Source organism: Melospiza georgiana, chromosome 1 (assembly GCF_028018845.1).
Source record: "Melospiza georgiana isolate bMelGeo1 chromosome 1, bMelGeo1.pri, whole genome shotgun sequence".
Classification (NCBI taxonomy): domain Eukaryota; kingdom Metazoa; phylum Chordata; class Aves; order Passeriformes; family Passerellidae; genus Melospiza; species Melospiza georgiana.
In genome coordinates this window covers 54136585-54152509 of record NC_080430.1, presented here as the reverse complement: position 1 = coordinate 54152509, position 15925 = coordinate 54136585, and the positions used below count along the sequence as shown (strand labels likewise).

The 15925-nt window shown below is 34.9% G+C and overlaps 1 protein-coding gene across 1 annotated transcript in view; it reads left to right on the top strand.

Moving 5' to 3' along the window:
• The window catches only part of SUGCT (succinyl-CoA:glutarate-CoA transferase), a 310449-nt gene that overhangs the window by 56979 nt on the left and 237545 nt on the right, over positions 1 to 15925 (top strand). Inside the window, exon 9 of the mRNA XM_058031578.1 lies at positions 6623 to 6718. Within this exon, the coding sequence (XP_057887561.1) occupies positions 6623 to 6718 (96 nt within the window). The remainder of the gene's footprint in view (positions 1 to 6622; positions 6719 to 15925) is intronic.

Here is a 15925-nt window from a genome sequence, read left to right as displayed (position 1 = left end):
CTGGACTTGGTAAAGCTGTGTGAAATACAGAACACAATGCATTTAACATTTCAATGCGTATATAGTCTTTCTTCAGAGAGAATAAAGTCTTAAGAAAATAATTGTAGAAATTTATGGCTAAAGTTGTCTGATATGTCTGTTATCAACATCTGATTTCATTTGTTAGAACACTGCCAAAGTTTTAACTGTTTTGGCTGATTTTTCCATGTCATGGAAAAGAAAAGAGATTTGTTTTCAAAGTAACTTTAAAAATGATTCATCGTTTTCCAGGCTCATGTTATGGGAAAATCCACTGATAGGCTTTCTTGTTTTTTTCCTTTTTTTCCTTTATGAGAAACCCAGTGCCTTCAGTTTTTGGATTTTGCACCGAGTTACAGACTAACTTTGGAGGTCTTGGTATTTTTAGCCTTAATGCTCTCCTTAATATTTTTTTTTTAATGTAACAAGTTCCTTAATGATGTTCCTTTGTAATTATGAAGCTGAAGTAGAATCTTTCTTTATGCTTTCAGGGAAAAAAAAAAAAAAAGATTAGTATTTTATAATAATCAAGAAAATGAAATTTATTATTCCTTTTAGAATGTGTTTTTCTTCAACTGGAGCTCATTTAAAGAAATATTTTTGGTTTCCTTTTTCTCTTTAATACTAGTGCTGTCTAATAGCTTCTATGGTCAGGATTTTTTGATCCTCCTCCTAAAATTCATCTGATTGTGTAGAAGTTTATTTTTTTGGTTTGTTTGCTTGATTGCCTGTTTAATTGGTGAGATAGGAGTCCATTTAACATGTACTTACTCTTGAAACATACTTTGAAATTACAAGTACTACATCTGTTAGTTGCATCAATCTTTGCTATTGTTAATGCAAATTGAATCTTAATCAGGAGCTGATCTCCATGCTATGGGAAGCATCCATTTGGTCTTTTATGAGCTCTAAATGGCTCATTAAAAGTAATTTGTAAATCAGTTCTTTTTTTGTTGTTTCATTTCTCTGAAAGTAGCAATTCTCTGCAATGCAAAGAAGAAGATGTCTGTTTCTCTATCTATGTAGTCTAAACTTTTTTTTGATAAAGCAAAAGATGTTATCAGACATAATTTTCAGGCAAAAAAAGTATTTATACAACTGTGTACCTTAAAGTCTGTTTGCTCTTTTTATCTAAATTAACCTTTGAGAATTCATATTCTAGATAACATATTGAAATACATTATCTCTTATTTTGTTATTGCATGGTTTGGGGGTTTTTATTGTTTCTGGTTCAATTAACACCTTCTAGCACATCTTTTGTGTGACTGTGATTTGCTGTGTGCTATTGGTCCGGTGGCTAACTTGAATAAGCAAATCTCCCACGCTGCATGTGATTGCTGGCATGGATTTGTATACCTGCCTAAGTGTCTGGTTGGAAGGTATAAGAACAGGACACTATAGGAGACCTGTATTAAAATTCTAGGTATTTGTCATTAAAGATTTGATTTTATCTTAACAAGATTATAGTTGTGGCCAGGATTATGCCATTTATGGATACTTCAGTGCCAGGAGTTTTCTTGTGTGAATGGTGAATTCATGATAATTTCCTGGAGTTTTTCATTAAGAGATATTGGTGTCACTGAGTAGAAAACACTTTTTACTGGAGCACAGTGTTCATAACATGACCACAGACATTTTTCAAAAATTGTCTTTAATAGTGTTAAGCCTTGGCCTGTGTGAAAGTAGTTTTACTTTTTTTAGTTAACTTTTGCAGGCCAGACCTGCTGCTTTGGTGCAGGGACACGACGGATGAAGCAGTGGAATCTTGCTCCTTTGTGGGCAGTGGCTTTGTTGCGTGCTTGCAGGTGGGAATGTCTGCCCTGCCTAGAGGTGTATGCCACTCTTGAACTGATTTTTAGCTTCTGCAGATCTCTCAGCTTCAGGCTAGATGGGTGGCCCTTACAAGCCTGAATGAAAGGTGATGCTTGTTGGTAGTACCTGGGAATGCTGTGGTTTCCTGCTGGACCCCTGCATGATGGGCTGCCTTGAATTGTGGCAGCTCTCTTGCCTCTGCACAAGGCTGTGGTTTCTGCTGCCCAGTTAATTCTTGAAGGAGTTTGAAACACAATTCCTGTGTAAAAGCGGATAGAACACCACTGTGCATTGTGGTGTCATGCCACGTCCTGAAACAGTTGGGTCAATGCTTAGGAATTGCATAATTAGCTGGAAGAGTGGGGGTTGCCTGGTAGAGATAGAGGTTTTGATGTGGGGTTTTGGCGTTTTTGGATAATGCAAAAATGACTCAAGGAGCAGGAGCTGAGAGTCACTTGATGCACACGTACGTGGAAACAGCTTCCATAAGGGCAATAGGGAATAACTGCAAAAGTAAAATTAGTCAAACTTAAATGTTACTAGTGTCAAAATACTTCTTAGGGAAAACATTAACCTGTAAAATCAGTCATTAGGTAAATATTAGCATAGGATCAGTGATTTTAAGAGACCTTTTATAGTGTGCACCAAATGTGGATTGTGGTCTTATGTTCACAGTTTTCGCCTGTAAAATTTTTTTTAATATGTCACCAGAAGTATGGAAAAGGTATATATGGAAGATTATTGGCCTCTGTGCAACAGAAGGCCATGAAATTTTCTAGAATGATTTTTTTCCTACAAAGCTGTAAATTAATAATCGTGTTACTACTTCTGTAGCATAGCATGAAATAAGTTACCTATGCCAGTGCAAAAAGTCTACATGCTTGCTTGCAAACAAAGAATGAGACAGCAAACCTTAACTTGGCTTAGAGTCAAAGCATTGTTAAGGTTTGTGGCAAGACAGTAGACACAAAATTGGAGGGAGAAGAAAGTAAAGAATATAATTAAAATGTTATTTTCTCTTTCCAGTTACCTGTCTTCTTTTGTTATTCATTTACACTTGTTGAAATTGCATGGAAATGATTGATTGACTCAGTGAACATAAATTATGTTTGATGTGCTATCTTGAAAAAAAATCTTTTGAAATTCTGTCTCTTTTCTTTGTCTGCTGACCTTGTGGCTTTTAATATCTCGTTTCCCATCTGTCTGATTTCATCATAATCTGAGCATAACTTTACAGACCTTAATGCAGCTCTCTTTTTGTTCTGATTTAAGTAAGTCTGTTACACAAATATGGGATTTGGCCATCAACAGTAACATTAGAAAGGAATGTTGAAATATGTGTTCCCTTTACTGATGTGAAATAAAGAAACACTTATCTGTAGATATTTGATAATGCATATTTACAATGCATAGATCTGTCTCTACAAGCAAATGAATACAGAGATGTCTGTATCATTGCATTACATCTGCTTTAATGTTGTAAGTTCAAAGATTACTTTTGAAGATTATTTCTTAATTAAAGGAGAAGAGAAGTGGGTCTATAAGGTTTCAGGAAAGCAGTTTTAAGTATAGATTTTAAAAATACTTAGCTGACTATGTCATACAGATGTACCCAAACTCCAGTTTTAGATATTGATTGTATTATAGATGTTTCTACTGCAAGAAGTGTCTCTATCAGTGATCTCCTGAGTCTTGAATTACTGGGGAGTTTGGAGAAATAGACTTACATTCTCACAAACATTTTTTTCTAAAGGATGTAACATCTATAAAAATGTTCATCTGGGATATCTTGTAGTTCAGCAGTTTGCTTAACAGCTGTAAGATATAGGTAGATCAATTCTTCATGTTCTTTATTAATTACATAAATTGTATATGCTGAAAGGTTTTTTTGGACAGTGCTTTTTTACTGGGACTAAATCTTTGGAAAGGCCAAAGATAATCAACTGAGCCAGAAAGAGAGGAAAGGGAAAGAGAGGTAGGGGAAAGTTTCATGGGACAGTAGAAATAGAATCGTCTTCAAGTTTGCTGAACTTGTCAGAAAGTTATTATGAATGTGGCAAAAGGCTACAGAGTTCACTCAACAGTGTCTTTTCATATAAAACACAAAACATTGATATAATTACTTTATTTTGGTCTAAATAAGCTTATTTGTTTGCTGATGATACTATGGCTACTGCTAATAATTAATTTTGTCTGGCTAATTTGGCTGTGAATAAGGTACTCAAATCAGAGAAGGAAGTCAGAGGAAGCCAAAATAATTTTCTTTCATGATTTATTGAAAAAACAAAAATAAGCAAACCAGTTTTATAGGCTACATAGGCATATGCATTCAAGCAAGTGGTCAGTACATTGATTGAAATGGAATTATTCTTCACACTAAGTACCAAGTTGAACTGACACCTTGATATAGTCCTAGCAACTGTTAGTTCCAACATTGCCATCTTTACTAAGCCCTGACTTCCTTGGCATTTTTGGTCTCTTGCTATTGAAACAAGCATGAAGCAGATGCTTTACGGTCAAATGTCAATATCTAGTGAGCATTATGTTTTAATCCCTTTTTTCCTTTTCCTGTACTGTGAACAAATGCTTTGGAGAAATCTAGATATGTGTTTTTTTTCCATTACTGAAAATATTACATTCATCTCATCCAGGAAGCTGAAGCAATTTGTAACACTGTGTTAAGAAGGTATATTTTTAAGGGTAAAAGTTTTTTTTGTGAAGAATTCTGTTTATGAGACTCCAATCCCTAATTCTATAGCATAGAATGTAGAAACGAATAGCATGAAATCTTGGCTCAATTGCATTCAATATCAATATTTTGGGATTTCTGTTTCACTAGATTTTAATTCACTATGTCCTTCCCAGCGTTAAGTTTGATATGGCATTGCCTGTATGGAAATTGTGGAAAGTTAAATGCATATTATTCCTGGTCTTTAGAAGTAAAAGCTGGTTGTAATGGAAGCATCTCACTTCACTCAGTGAAATTTGTGTGTAATGTGTCAGCTGTGTAGTGTTGCAAATACAGAAGAATATCTAATGAATAATATTTCATCCTCACTGCAGAGCCATTTGCTGAGGTAGAGAAAGTATCACTATGGAGTATGACCCCAAAGGGAAAAATGGCAGGAATGATGGGTCAAAGCTACGTGTTACTTATAAACAACACACTCTTGTTACTCATTAACTCTCTCTATAATCATGCTGTTTCTTTCTATATTCCTGAGAAAAGTTGCAGACTAGGAAAAAAAATTTTCTTAGATACTTCCAGTACCATTTCCTTAACTACTGAGATTTTCCTGGGGACCAAAGAACAGACATGGTTCAACATTTTAGCTAAATGAAGTGACACTGGGCTATAAACAACTGGATCTGTAAATCCAGCTACAAAATGTTTTCCAAAAATACTCAGGAATAAAGAATTTATTTCTAGTTAGTATATATGAATATAATTTTTTCAGTAGTTAGACCCTTATTTGCTATGTATTTTCTTAGTTTTTTTTTCTGCTGTACTAAATTGCTCCCTGCATGATTTACAGTTAAATATTTTCTTTAAATGTGACAGTGGCACATTCACATTTTCTTTTCAGAATATATAGAGAAAGAACAAGAAAATGAAATAGCTTTTGATTCCTGAGAATTCTGATATAATTCACATATTGGAATATGAATGTGGACTCTGAATTAATTCTGTGTTTTGTTGTAGACTAGACTGATTAGAGGGTACAAAATGGTATAAATAGTTTGATCATCAAAGCAAAATTTCTTTGATCTAATGGGAGAAATATGGAGAAAATAATATTTTTGGGAAAAATTGTCTCCATGGTCTACTGTTGAGGCAAGCACTTGCACTTACTGGTGCAGCTAGTTAACAGAATAAAAAAATGCATTGTGTCTGATGAATGAGTGATAACCTTCCATGGTAACTGTAATGCTCTATTGTGTTACTTGGCTTCAGATATCATCAAACACTGTATTCCCTCCAAGAATAAAGAATAAGGAATCTGCCATGGATTATAACAGAACTACTGATTTTCATGCATTACTGCATCACAAATTTTCATTTGTTTTTCCTAAGACATAATCATACTTACAATATATATATTTATACTCTCACATTCTGGTTCCTAAGTTAGTATGCTGTAGTTTCTTCAAAGTTAATACTTTTCCTGCTATGTCTGACTAATAACTTGCTAAATCTCTCCTTATCTTCTAATGACAGATGATTTATCAAGGCCCATGACTTAATTAATATTACAGAACCTGTGGGGAGCTGAAGAATTCAGAAATATTTTCCATAGCTTGGACATGTAAAATGAGAAGCATAGGAGAAAACGAAAAGATAATCTTGTAACTGAGGAAAAAGTCTTTGTGATTTAAGCATGGGATTGAGGTTCAGGAAATGGTGAGTTCTATCCCACAAATCCATCATGCTTCCCACTAGACTTCAGACAAGACACTGCTGCAGCTGACTATTCTGCAAAATGTTTAGGGTAACACTCTCTTATCTCTCAGGATAGTTTAATGCTACATATGTCCAGTGTTACTGGTGTTATAGGGAACATATTAATTTTTGAGTTTATGGAGTTGCTCTTAAATAAGCACTTCTGTGATATAGCTGTAGCCTGAGTTTTTCTCGTAGTAAAAACGTATACAAAGTATATAATGTCTAAAGGATGCTTTTGTGACATTAATATGTTAGCTTATGTATCTAAAGCAGATAGAAAGACATCTCAGAGAAATTGTCAATGAAGTTCCAGCTTTCCTGAATACTATACTTTGTTTCCATTTCCAGGTTGCATGTCTCACTCATGTAGCAGCGAATTACCTTAATTGCAAAATTGAAGCAAAACGCTGGGGTACTGCTCATGGGAGTATTGTTCCATATCAGGTAAGCAGAAAGCATTAGGTTTTCTTCCCTTGGAATTCATTATTTTGTGTATTATGAGATTGAGAATTGACTTTTCCCATGACCTGTAGTCTGTAATGTGTCTGTGTAGAGGCATGACAAGGTTCTGTTGTTCATTGTCATTTCTGCATTTCGCATATTTCTTCATCAGCAGTAGATTAGTAACAGAACACTGAAGCAGATCAAAGGTGTTTGCTGAAACTGGATGACTTTAAAGGTAGCATGATGACTTGATTGGTTTTCATCTAACAGAGAAACCTTTTTTAAGGGTTACTTGACTTCCATTCCATACCAGTTATAAACTGAGATCTTTCAATTTTGTCCCTCTGAATGTTGGTAGTTTTATCTTGTGAGCCTACAAGAGCAGTCTAAATGACAAAGATAATCTGGCAGTGCTACATATTTGTAATTTTCTATTGATTTTGCTACTAATCACTTCTTCAGTGAGAGAACAGGTTGATAAAAGGAATTAAACAGAACTTGGATCTCCTCAGCAGAATTCATACTCTGCTACATCTAATGAAGGGTTGACATTACTTAAAATAACATGACCTTCATCATATAAACAAACACAGGAAAAAAAAATCTCACTGCAAGTTTTATCTTACTTTTGACCAGTATGGTAAACTCTTCTAGTAAACAAAAATTGTGTTCTTTTCTAGCTCTTCATTTTGTGTTCTTAGATGGAGATCATGTCTTACGGAAACTTGAGCATATATTTAACTAAGAAAAATCTCTTCTTTATTTCATATTTTTTGGCATTTCTTAGCAAGTGGTCATGTTTGTATCTAGCTGGCAAAGCCTGTATTTTTTAATTTATGTCCAGAGTCCTTTAAATCTTGAGAGGGGCAGTTTCCAGCATTTACTTGGGAGAACTGCAGCTAAACACTGCTGAGTATCTTTACCCTCTCCTTTCTTTTTACAGGAGGAGAGGGAAATTTAGTGTTTAGTCTTCCCAGTGGTGAAGATCATGATGATCGTAACTGAAAGATTAGCTCCCTGTGGCCATAAAATCTGAAGCAAAAATGTTCTAATATTATGCAGAACTCTTTCCCTAGTTAGTAAAAGCCAGATCTCCTCAGGTCTAAAACCAAAATGAGCTGGTTTTGTAAGGACTAAGTCTGCTTCATCTAGGAGACTTTTTCCAATACTTGTACTACTGCACAATCAACTTGTTATGCGTTGGCTACAACAGATGGCAAATTGTCTCAGAACAATGGGGAGCTATTGTGGCTCTCTCTGCAAGAATTATTCCTGCAGTATTCTTGTCTCCAGTGCTACTGGTGTAGCAGTATGGGTGAGTTTTCCAGAGCCAGCTCTCATGACCCAGTGTAACCAGGTATTTACACTCCGCTGTGTTTCTGTCATGCGACCTTTTGGTGCAAGCCTTTTGAACTTTAGTATGTTGAAAGTATAAAACAGATCTGAAGTATCTGAAGTTTGTATAAGCAAACCCAAAAACCTGACTAAACAAAGCATTTTATCTTCATCATGTGGCATTTGGCTGAATAACTGAAACTTGTATTCTTTTATGTCCTTTTGGCCTTTGTTTTTCCACAGTCAAAATGAAAAGCATGCATAGAGTATCCTTTGTTTCTTTTTTCATAGACAGCTCTTTAGGTCTAGGAGATTGTTTTAGCTGTTTTTTGATTCAATCTTGATTAGTCGTTGTGAAAGTAAAATTTTTTTTGAAAAATATCTGAATAAAATTATGGTTCCTGTGTTTCTGTGTACTGTTTCTGTAGTAGGTACTAGAAATATTACCTCAATATTATAAACAAATTTAATCGAATTTTCTTGTTCATAAACCAATGATTTGGGTGAATTTTTTATGGATGGAGTTGTTTGTGTATGTGCTTATGGCCTAACATTGCATCACCTACTATCGTTGCAATTCTGATTGTAACCATAAGAATATTTTGGGTTTTAGAGGATTTTTTTCCCCTTTACTAACCCAAGCTATACTTAGATTGCAAAGTTCTTCATAAACTTGACTTAACCCTCACTGTTGGTATTGTACTGGCTTTACAGTTTCTCATACAGCTCATTTGTAATATTGCAGTTTGTAATATAGAAGAGATCTCTGATACTTGACTTTCATTCCTTTTTCTACTTACTGAATATGCTTGCTAAGCTAGTCTTTACAATTTTTTCCAAGATATTTTATGCAAGTGAACTACAATTTGTTCAAATAATGAAAAGCACATTTCAGAAATTTGTATTTCTATATATTTCAGAAAAATTAGGTAGTGGAAAACATGTCCTTTATTTTGTTTTCTTTTTCTGTATTTTAAGTGTTTATACAGGTAATAAGTTATGAAGTGACACAGAACATGCAGTCCTGTAAAAAGTGTTAGGTTATGTTAAATCATGGAGGATTGGGCAAAGATGAGATCCTTTTAGAGATATTAAAAAGGCAAAATCAAAGTAACTTACATCATTTTTTCAGTGTGAGAGATGTCTGATCAGAGTTACACTAGAGCACTGACCAAAATAATAAAAAACCCCGTTAGAAGCATCCTAAAAATGTACACAAAAAGTACTTTTTTTGCTTACAATTGTTACAATAAGTGTTCTATATTGAATGCTATGGTAGCTTTTATTTTATTGAGCTTCACCCTAATAAGTTTGTTCAAGATATCTTTGCAAATGGCTCTGGTTTTTTCTATTTACAAGGTCAAATTTACCTTTGACTGTATCTCTGTCATTTCACTGAATTTCGCTATTGCTTCTTGATTGAAATACTACCAGCATAATTTGTCCCTGAATGTGTTCTCTAGATTGACCTTTATTACTTTTCTTTACATTTAAAAATATAAAAATTAAGCATTAATGGGAAGATGGGTTTTCTCCTTCCTGAAACTTTTATCATCTTTGGAAATCTGTTCCTGGTCTGGTCTGAGATGTTAAGTTTGGTGTGCAAGGGTTTTCATATTCTTCAGGTTTTTCTCATTTGTTGTCAATGTGCTGACTATGTGACATGATCATCTGAAATGTCTGAGTTTTCAGTTCTTTGTGTTCATTACCAGAAGCCAAAGAAAAAGATGTGAATGTCTTTTGAGTATGTAATGTCTCCCAGGGTTCCTGTAAAACTAACTGTAAAGGTTTACCACAGATTTTCAATGGAAGTGAAATTTGCAATGTGCCACAAAGATGAAGTACCCTAGATTCCTGTCAGCCAAAATCAGGAATAGTTTTTTGAGTCCTGAAACCTTAATGAGAAATTACCTCCTTTGAGGATATCTGCTGTTCAATGTAGCTTGAATAGGTCACTCCAGTGATAGTTAATGGAATCAGAATCCAATTTGCTTGGTTTCAAGTGTTAAAACACAAACCTTGAGTTCTGGGCTGTATCTTAAATATAATTAGTACAATTAAAAAAAAAAACCAAACAGTTTCTATAATGAGACACCTTGTTTAGCAACAGCTGCTCCATGATTATCCAGAGGAAATCAAGACTTCAAAACATCCGGGTTACATAATTGTGCTGAAAACTAAAGTTTTTACTGTCTTTCACTTGGGGTGATAAGGTCTTCCCTCATTCTAGTGGTTTCAGTAATGTAGCTCTCTGAGACCTGGACATTCACATTTTCATCTTTCAATTGATCCACTTGGAATTCATTCTCCTGAGAAAATCTAAGTGTAATGTTTACAAGATGTTTGATGCGGCAGCTTGTCACCCTGCCATCAGATACCCTGGGCAACTGAGCAGAGGCAAACTTTCAGCAAAAGGTGTAGAGCTGTTTCCTCTCAGGCCATAATGATGGAAGCCTATTTAGAAAACTGAGAAAACAAGTTCTTGCAGATATCTACTGAATATGACTTTATTTTTGTTCCAGATTTTAAGACTGACAGGGTTTTCTCAAGTATAGTTCATTTTATTTTCAGAACGTTCAAAGGGCACTGCCATTCTAAATGGAAGTTAAAAACATGAGACAGTAAAGAAATTATTTTAACCAATTACCTTTTCTGTTGACAGACCTATGCACTTTAATAAATCATCAGACCTAACACTAATGGTTTGTTGTTACAAACTCACTTAGATTCTTTAAATATCAACTTCTGCTTGTGCTAAGCATAAAAATTCCTTCATATGAGGAAATTATCTCGGTGTCAAAGTCAGTTAAATGTTATGAAAATCAAAGTATAAGCTCACAAGGAAGTGAAAGGTATGAGGTATTAAGAAGATGAGCACATTCTTAGATAAAATATCTCTGCATTATTTTTATCATCTGCATCTTATACTTTTTGGTCATAGAATTTCATACTGTCTAGGAGTCTTACAAAGAAAATCCCACACATGTCACTTGTGTCTCATCACAGGAACAGAGAAATTCGATTATTGACCTGATTCATCTGGCAGAGATGGTTTTCACACAAAGGCACAATGTGCACCAATTTTTCTAACTCAGCTCTAGAGAATCTCTCAGAACTTCAGTTTCCTTTATTTTTTCTTTCAGTGAAGAGGACAGCAGAATAATGTCAATCATTTAGAAATTTCAAACTGCTTATTCCATCCAAGAATGGTGATATGTACTCATTTTCTTGTCTGCCTTTATGTGGTTTTATTGGATACTTCTGCAGTTAATGACTCTTGGAATCAAAAACAACAAAGAATAGAACTTTTATTATTTGCAAAGTTTTGTTTTGTACAGGAGACTCTTAAATAAATTCAAAATGGAAGAAAATCTTTCTGCTCTATATTAGCCCAGTCTAGGAGAAGATGGGACTTATGCACAGGAAATATAGTAAAATACAGATATTTTTTGTGGAGGGTGAAGTTTTAAATTCAGGCAATGCAAGATGACCCTTCTTACTCTATGAGTGTTATCTATAGAATACTCATCTGGACTACTTAGACTGCCTTGGGGCTCCATTTTCCTATATTATTCTTCCAAGCAGTGAAGCATAATACCAATAAACATGAAAATCAAATGTATTCACAGACCAGCTGACTAGAAACTGTGTTCTCAAGCTACTATATTATCCACGTAGTGTGATGAAAGCATGTTTTATCACACTACATGGATAATATTTCCAAAGAACAGTTGGCCATCCTCACAATCAATGTCTTTACTCATATGAGGAGTGCCCAATACTTTAGTGGCCTTGATCTACTTACCTATAGGTTTTTTTTTATCTCTCTCCTTCCTTATGTCTTTATCTTACAAGGCACAAGAAAGAGTGAAACCAGAAAAGCTTGTGTCATAATGGATTCTGTAAAACAAGAAAACAGGAATATAATTTGCCGGACTTTTCCCTTTCTTTCTTTCTTTTTGAACAATTTTCTATTTGTAGCTTTCTTCACTAGATTTTTTTCAGATGTTTCCTGCTATAGTATGATGACATTAACCACTGTACCCTCTTCACAGATGATTTGGTCTTACTGTGAATGTAGAGGAGTTGCCACTCTGCTTGGTAAGAAGTGCTGGAGTATGGATTCTTTTTCCTTGCCATTTTAGTAATTGAAAAAGTATAGTAATCATCTGTGGCAATCTCTGTAGAAAGCTCATAAATGATGAGTAATTAATTCTAGTTATTCAAACCTGACAACATTATACTGATAATTTTGTGGGGATTTTCCTTCAGTGAGTTGTCAAGCCTCTCCCCTGGCAGAGCAGTTGTCTGGAAACCAGTCCAGTAGATTTGCCTTGGGCAGTTTTAGATATGTTCTCAGTGTATGATATGAGATGTAGTTATTAATTCATTCATATATATCCCCCCTTGTCAGAAATAGCATTTTAAAGAAGCTGAGCTTGTATGCACACAGACAGCTTCTACCTGTACAAAGAGAATTTTCAGATTGAAATAAGATGCATTTTTAATTGAAAACATGACACTGTTTTCTTTTTCTGAAGGAAATCCCCCTGCACCTTTTAATTTTAAGCAATGTCTGCAAAGTATTTTTTAATGTCACTTATACTTTGAATTTTCAAAACAGGCATGGGTAATCACAATTATTGTTATGGAAAGATAGTTGACAACAGAGACAATCTCATTTTTTATCTCCTTCTGGGAAATGTCATAGGCTATTCTTGTATAGGTACTTGAATATGTGTTTGTACTGACATATTTATTTCCACTCATTTAAATTGAATGCACATTAAGATTATTCACCTGTCACTTGTCCATAGATACATGAGAAAAACTCTAATTAAACTAGGATAGGAATACAAGTATACTCATTTATACTAATTTTCAATGTCATTTGGTGGACATTTGTCTTCTATGTGTACTGTTAATTGTTTCTTCCACATTTGCCCATTGCTGGGGTGAGTGATCTAGTTGGCATTTACAGCAAACGTTACAAGGCTACTGAATATTACAGAATTGTATATTCATGTCAAATTTAGTTCTTTGGAACAGCAGTTTAACGGAGCCCTGATCAGTAGAGGGCTCTTCACATTGTAGCTGGTTGGAAAGTGATGAAAGCAGGATCTGTGGGATTGTGGAGGAGATATTGACTGCAGCTGGATCACTGCTTTCTTCTAATCTTCTAATTTATTGGATCCAAGGCAGAAGAATGAACTTTGCTTTTCCTTTTCTTAACATGTTTTATAGTCATTGTATTATTATACAATTCAGCCACTCATGAGCTGAAACATATTTAAACAGTCTGAAAGAAAACTCAGAAATCTGTGTATCAGCATTGTTCAATGACTTCTGACATAATTGTCCTGCATAAAAAAAATAATAATAAAAAATATATGTGCATGTACATAAATAGGTACTTGTGCTGCTTATTTTTACCATCTGAAGCTTCTGTCAGTATTGTTGGGGAAAAGTTGATTGTTATGGAAAGGTATGTCCACTAGATGTCATTCATGTAATCTAGTTTTTGTTGTAGCATTTATTTCTGAAGAGCCATGAAGTATGGTGGATACAAATTACCAACATTATTAGCTGTTTTTCTATATGCAGTGCTTTTGACTTTATATATGTGTGGCATGTTACAAAATAATATTAGGATCCTCTCTGTGATGGGTTTGACACATAATTTAGTCTAGAACTCCCATCTTTGCCTATTTTTGCTTAGAATAGCATTCATTGTTGCGTGAGTAGGTGTGTTATATAAGAGTAGCCAGGTGAGCTGCATGTAGTTGGTAACTCTCTGCAAAGAGAGACATGAGTATAGATGTCAGGGCATTATGCCCCAAAGGAAAACAAAAATATCATGTGATTAATAAAATTCCACCCCAAATGTGATCTTTTCTAAGCTCTATATAACTAAAACAGCAGTTCTTTAGAAAAGTGTGTATCTTGTTAGGAAAGGGAACTTGAATTTCAGAAACTTACACAAGTGGATTTATATACTAACATATCTTTGCCACATAACGATGCCTAAATATCTGAGGGACTTAAATTAGAATCACTTTAAACTACCTTAAATAAAGTACCCTGTATGTGAACAGGTCAGAAGTGCATCTGAGTATTCAGCTGAGTGATAGGATCTGTACTGACTGATATCAGCAAAGAGTTCTTTCACCCCCTGCCTCCCCCCACCCATCTTTGTAGAGCAGCATGTGCTAGTAACTGCTAGACAGCTTCTGGGGAGCCACATCCATACTCTCATTGATGAGCAACTGCTGCAACATTGGCCTGTGCTCTTGCCCACTTCCAGCTTGGAGCAGCTACAGTGAAACTGGAAGCTGGAGATCACAGCTTCCCCCAACCTCCCTTTCCCCTTCCATATGGAATAAAGAATTTCTCTGCCCTGTGTAGTCAGCCAGAGGGCAAGATGGGGAAGTGATAATCCTCTTGGAATGAGCACTTGCATGAAAAATGATAAATGCTACTTTGCATGGGGATTAACACTTGCTTATGAACTTGCTTTTAATAGAGTGATGCTTCTCTTTCAGCGATGTGAAGGTTCATTGTACTCATAGACCTGATTAAGAAACACTGTTCAGCCAAAAGGGAACCATCTGCCACCAGAAACATAAAGCTGTTCAAAACTGTTTCACTCTTTTGCATATTGTTCTCAAGAATGTAAACCACTTACTTTCACACAGCATTTACTTCCCTAAAGAAGGGCTTGTTCCCCACATCTCATCACAATATTCTTCTTTCTCCCAGCATGAGAATTGCATTTCTGCTCACATTTAATGCATATGTTCGAAGTCTGTGCTTTATCTCCATGAAACTCTGAAACAGGACTCTCCAGAGGTAGTCTAATGAATGGAGTTGCCATATAAACTACATCTATTTTCATTTCTTTGATGGAAGACTTTGCATTATGCATTGAGGAAGTTCACAGAGCGGGTCAATCTGTCAATAGAGTTTGTGAAGCTTGTTTGGTATCTCTAGATATATTTGATATTAAGCACTGCTTGATAGAGTTTTGGTGCACAACCTGATTTCTACTTTGCAAGATGACCCCTTCTTTTCACAGTGAGATGGCATTTCATCAAACCTGGTCATGAAGTTAATTTCCAAGCACTGATGCCTGCAAATAAATTTCATATGGGCTATACTGTTTTCTTGAAAATTATTGCTTTACTGCTACAATAAGTCTAGCTCCATAGGAATCACAACTGTGGTACTCCAGTACACTGCCACTCCTGAGAATTTAATGGGAAGGGTGGTGAGAGGTCATCTGTTCTATTTTCAAAAATCACTTATGAACGTAAGAAGTATCAGTCCTATTGTCTTTCCAAAGTATTTGGGATTTAAATGCTAAATCTGGTTATGTACATATGCTTTTACTATGCAGTATTTTTAAATGTTGTTTCTCATGCCTTTTGTTACATTCAATCATACATATAATGTTGCATGATGCTGACACACGTATTTTTAATTATTAATTATTTAATGCTTTCACTAATAAAATTTGATGGAAAAAAACCCCTTCAAATTGTAATCTAAGGCTTCTTCTATTATTAAACCACTATTATTACCAAAATTGTTTTGATTTCTTTACTTTTTAATAAGTAGTAATTCTGTTGTATTGAGAGGGATTAGGGTGAAGGTGAGAGAAAAAACTTTTTAAAAGTAGTTCTCTGTTTTGACAAAATCATACTTCCTGACCATCACCTAAAACATGCAGTACTCACTGTATGGAATTTACTCTTCTAATACAAATTAAGCTAGAGAAATTGATCTTACATCTGTATCCCCAAGGGAATCTCAACTATTTTTATCCAGTCTACACCTTCACCTTCGTTCACTTATATCTAGGATAGTTTTGAC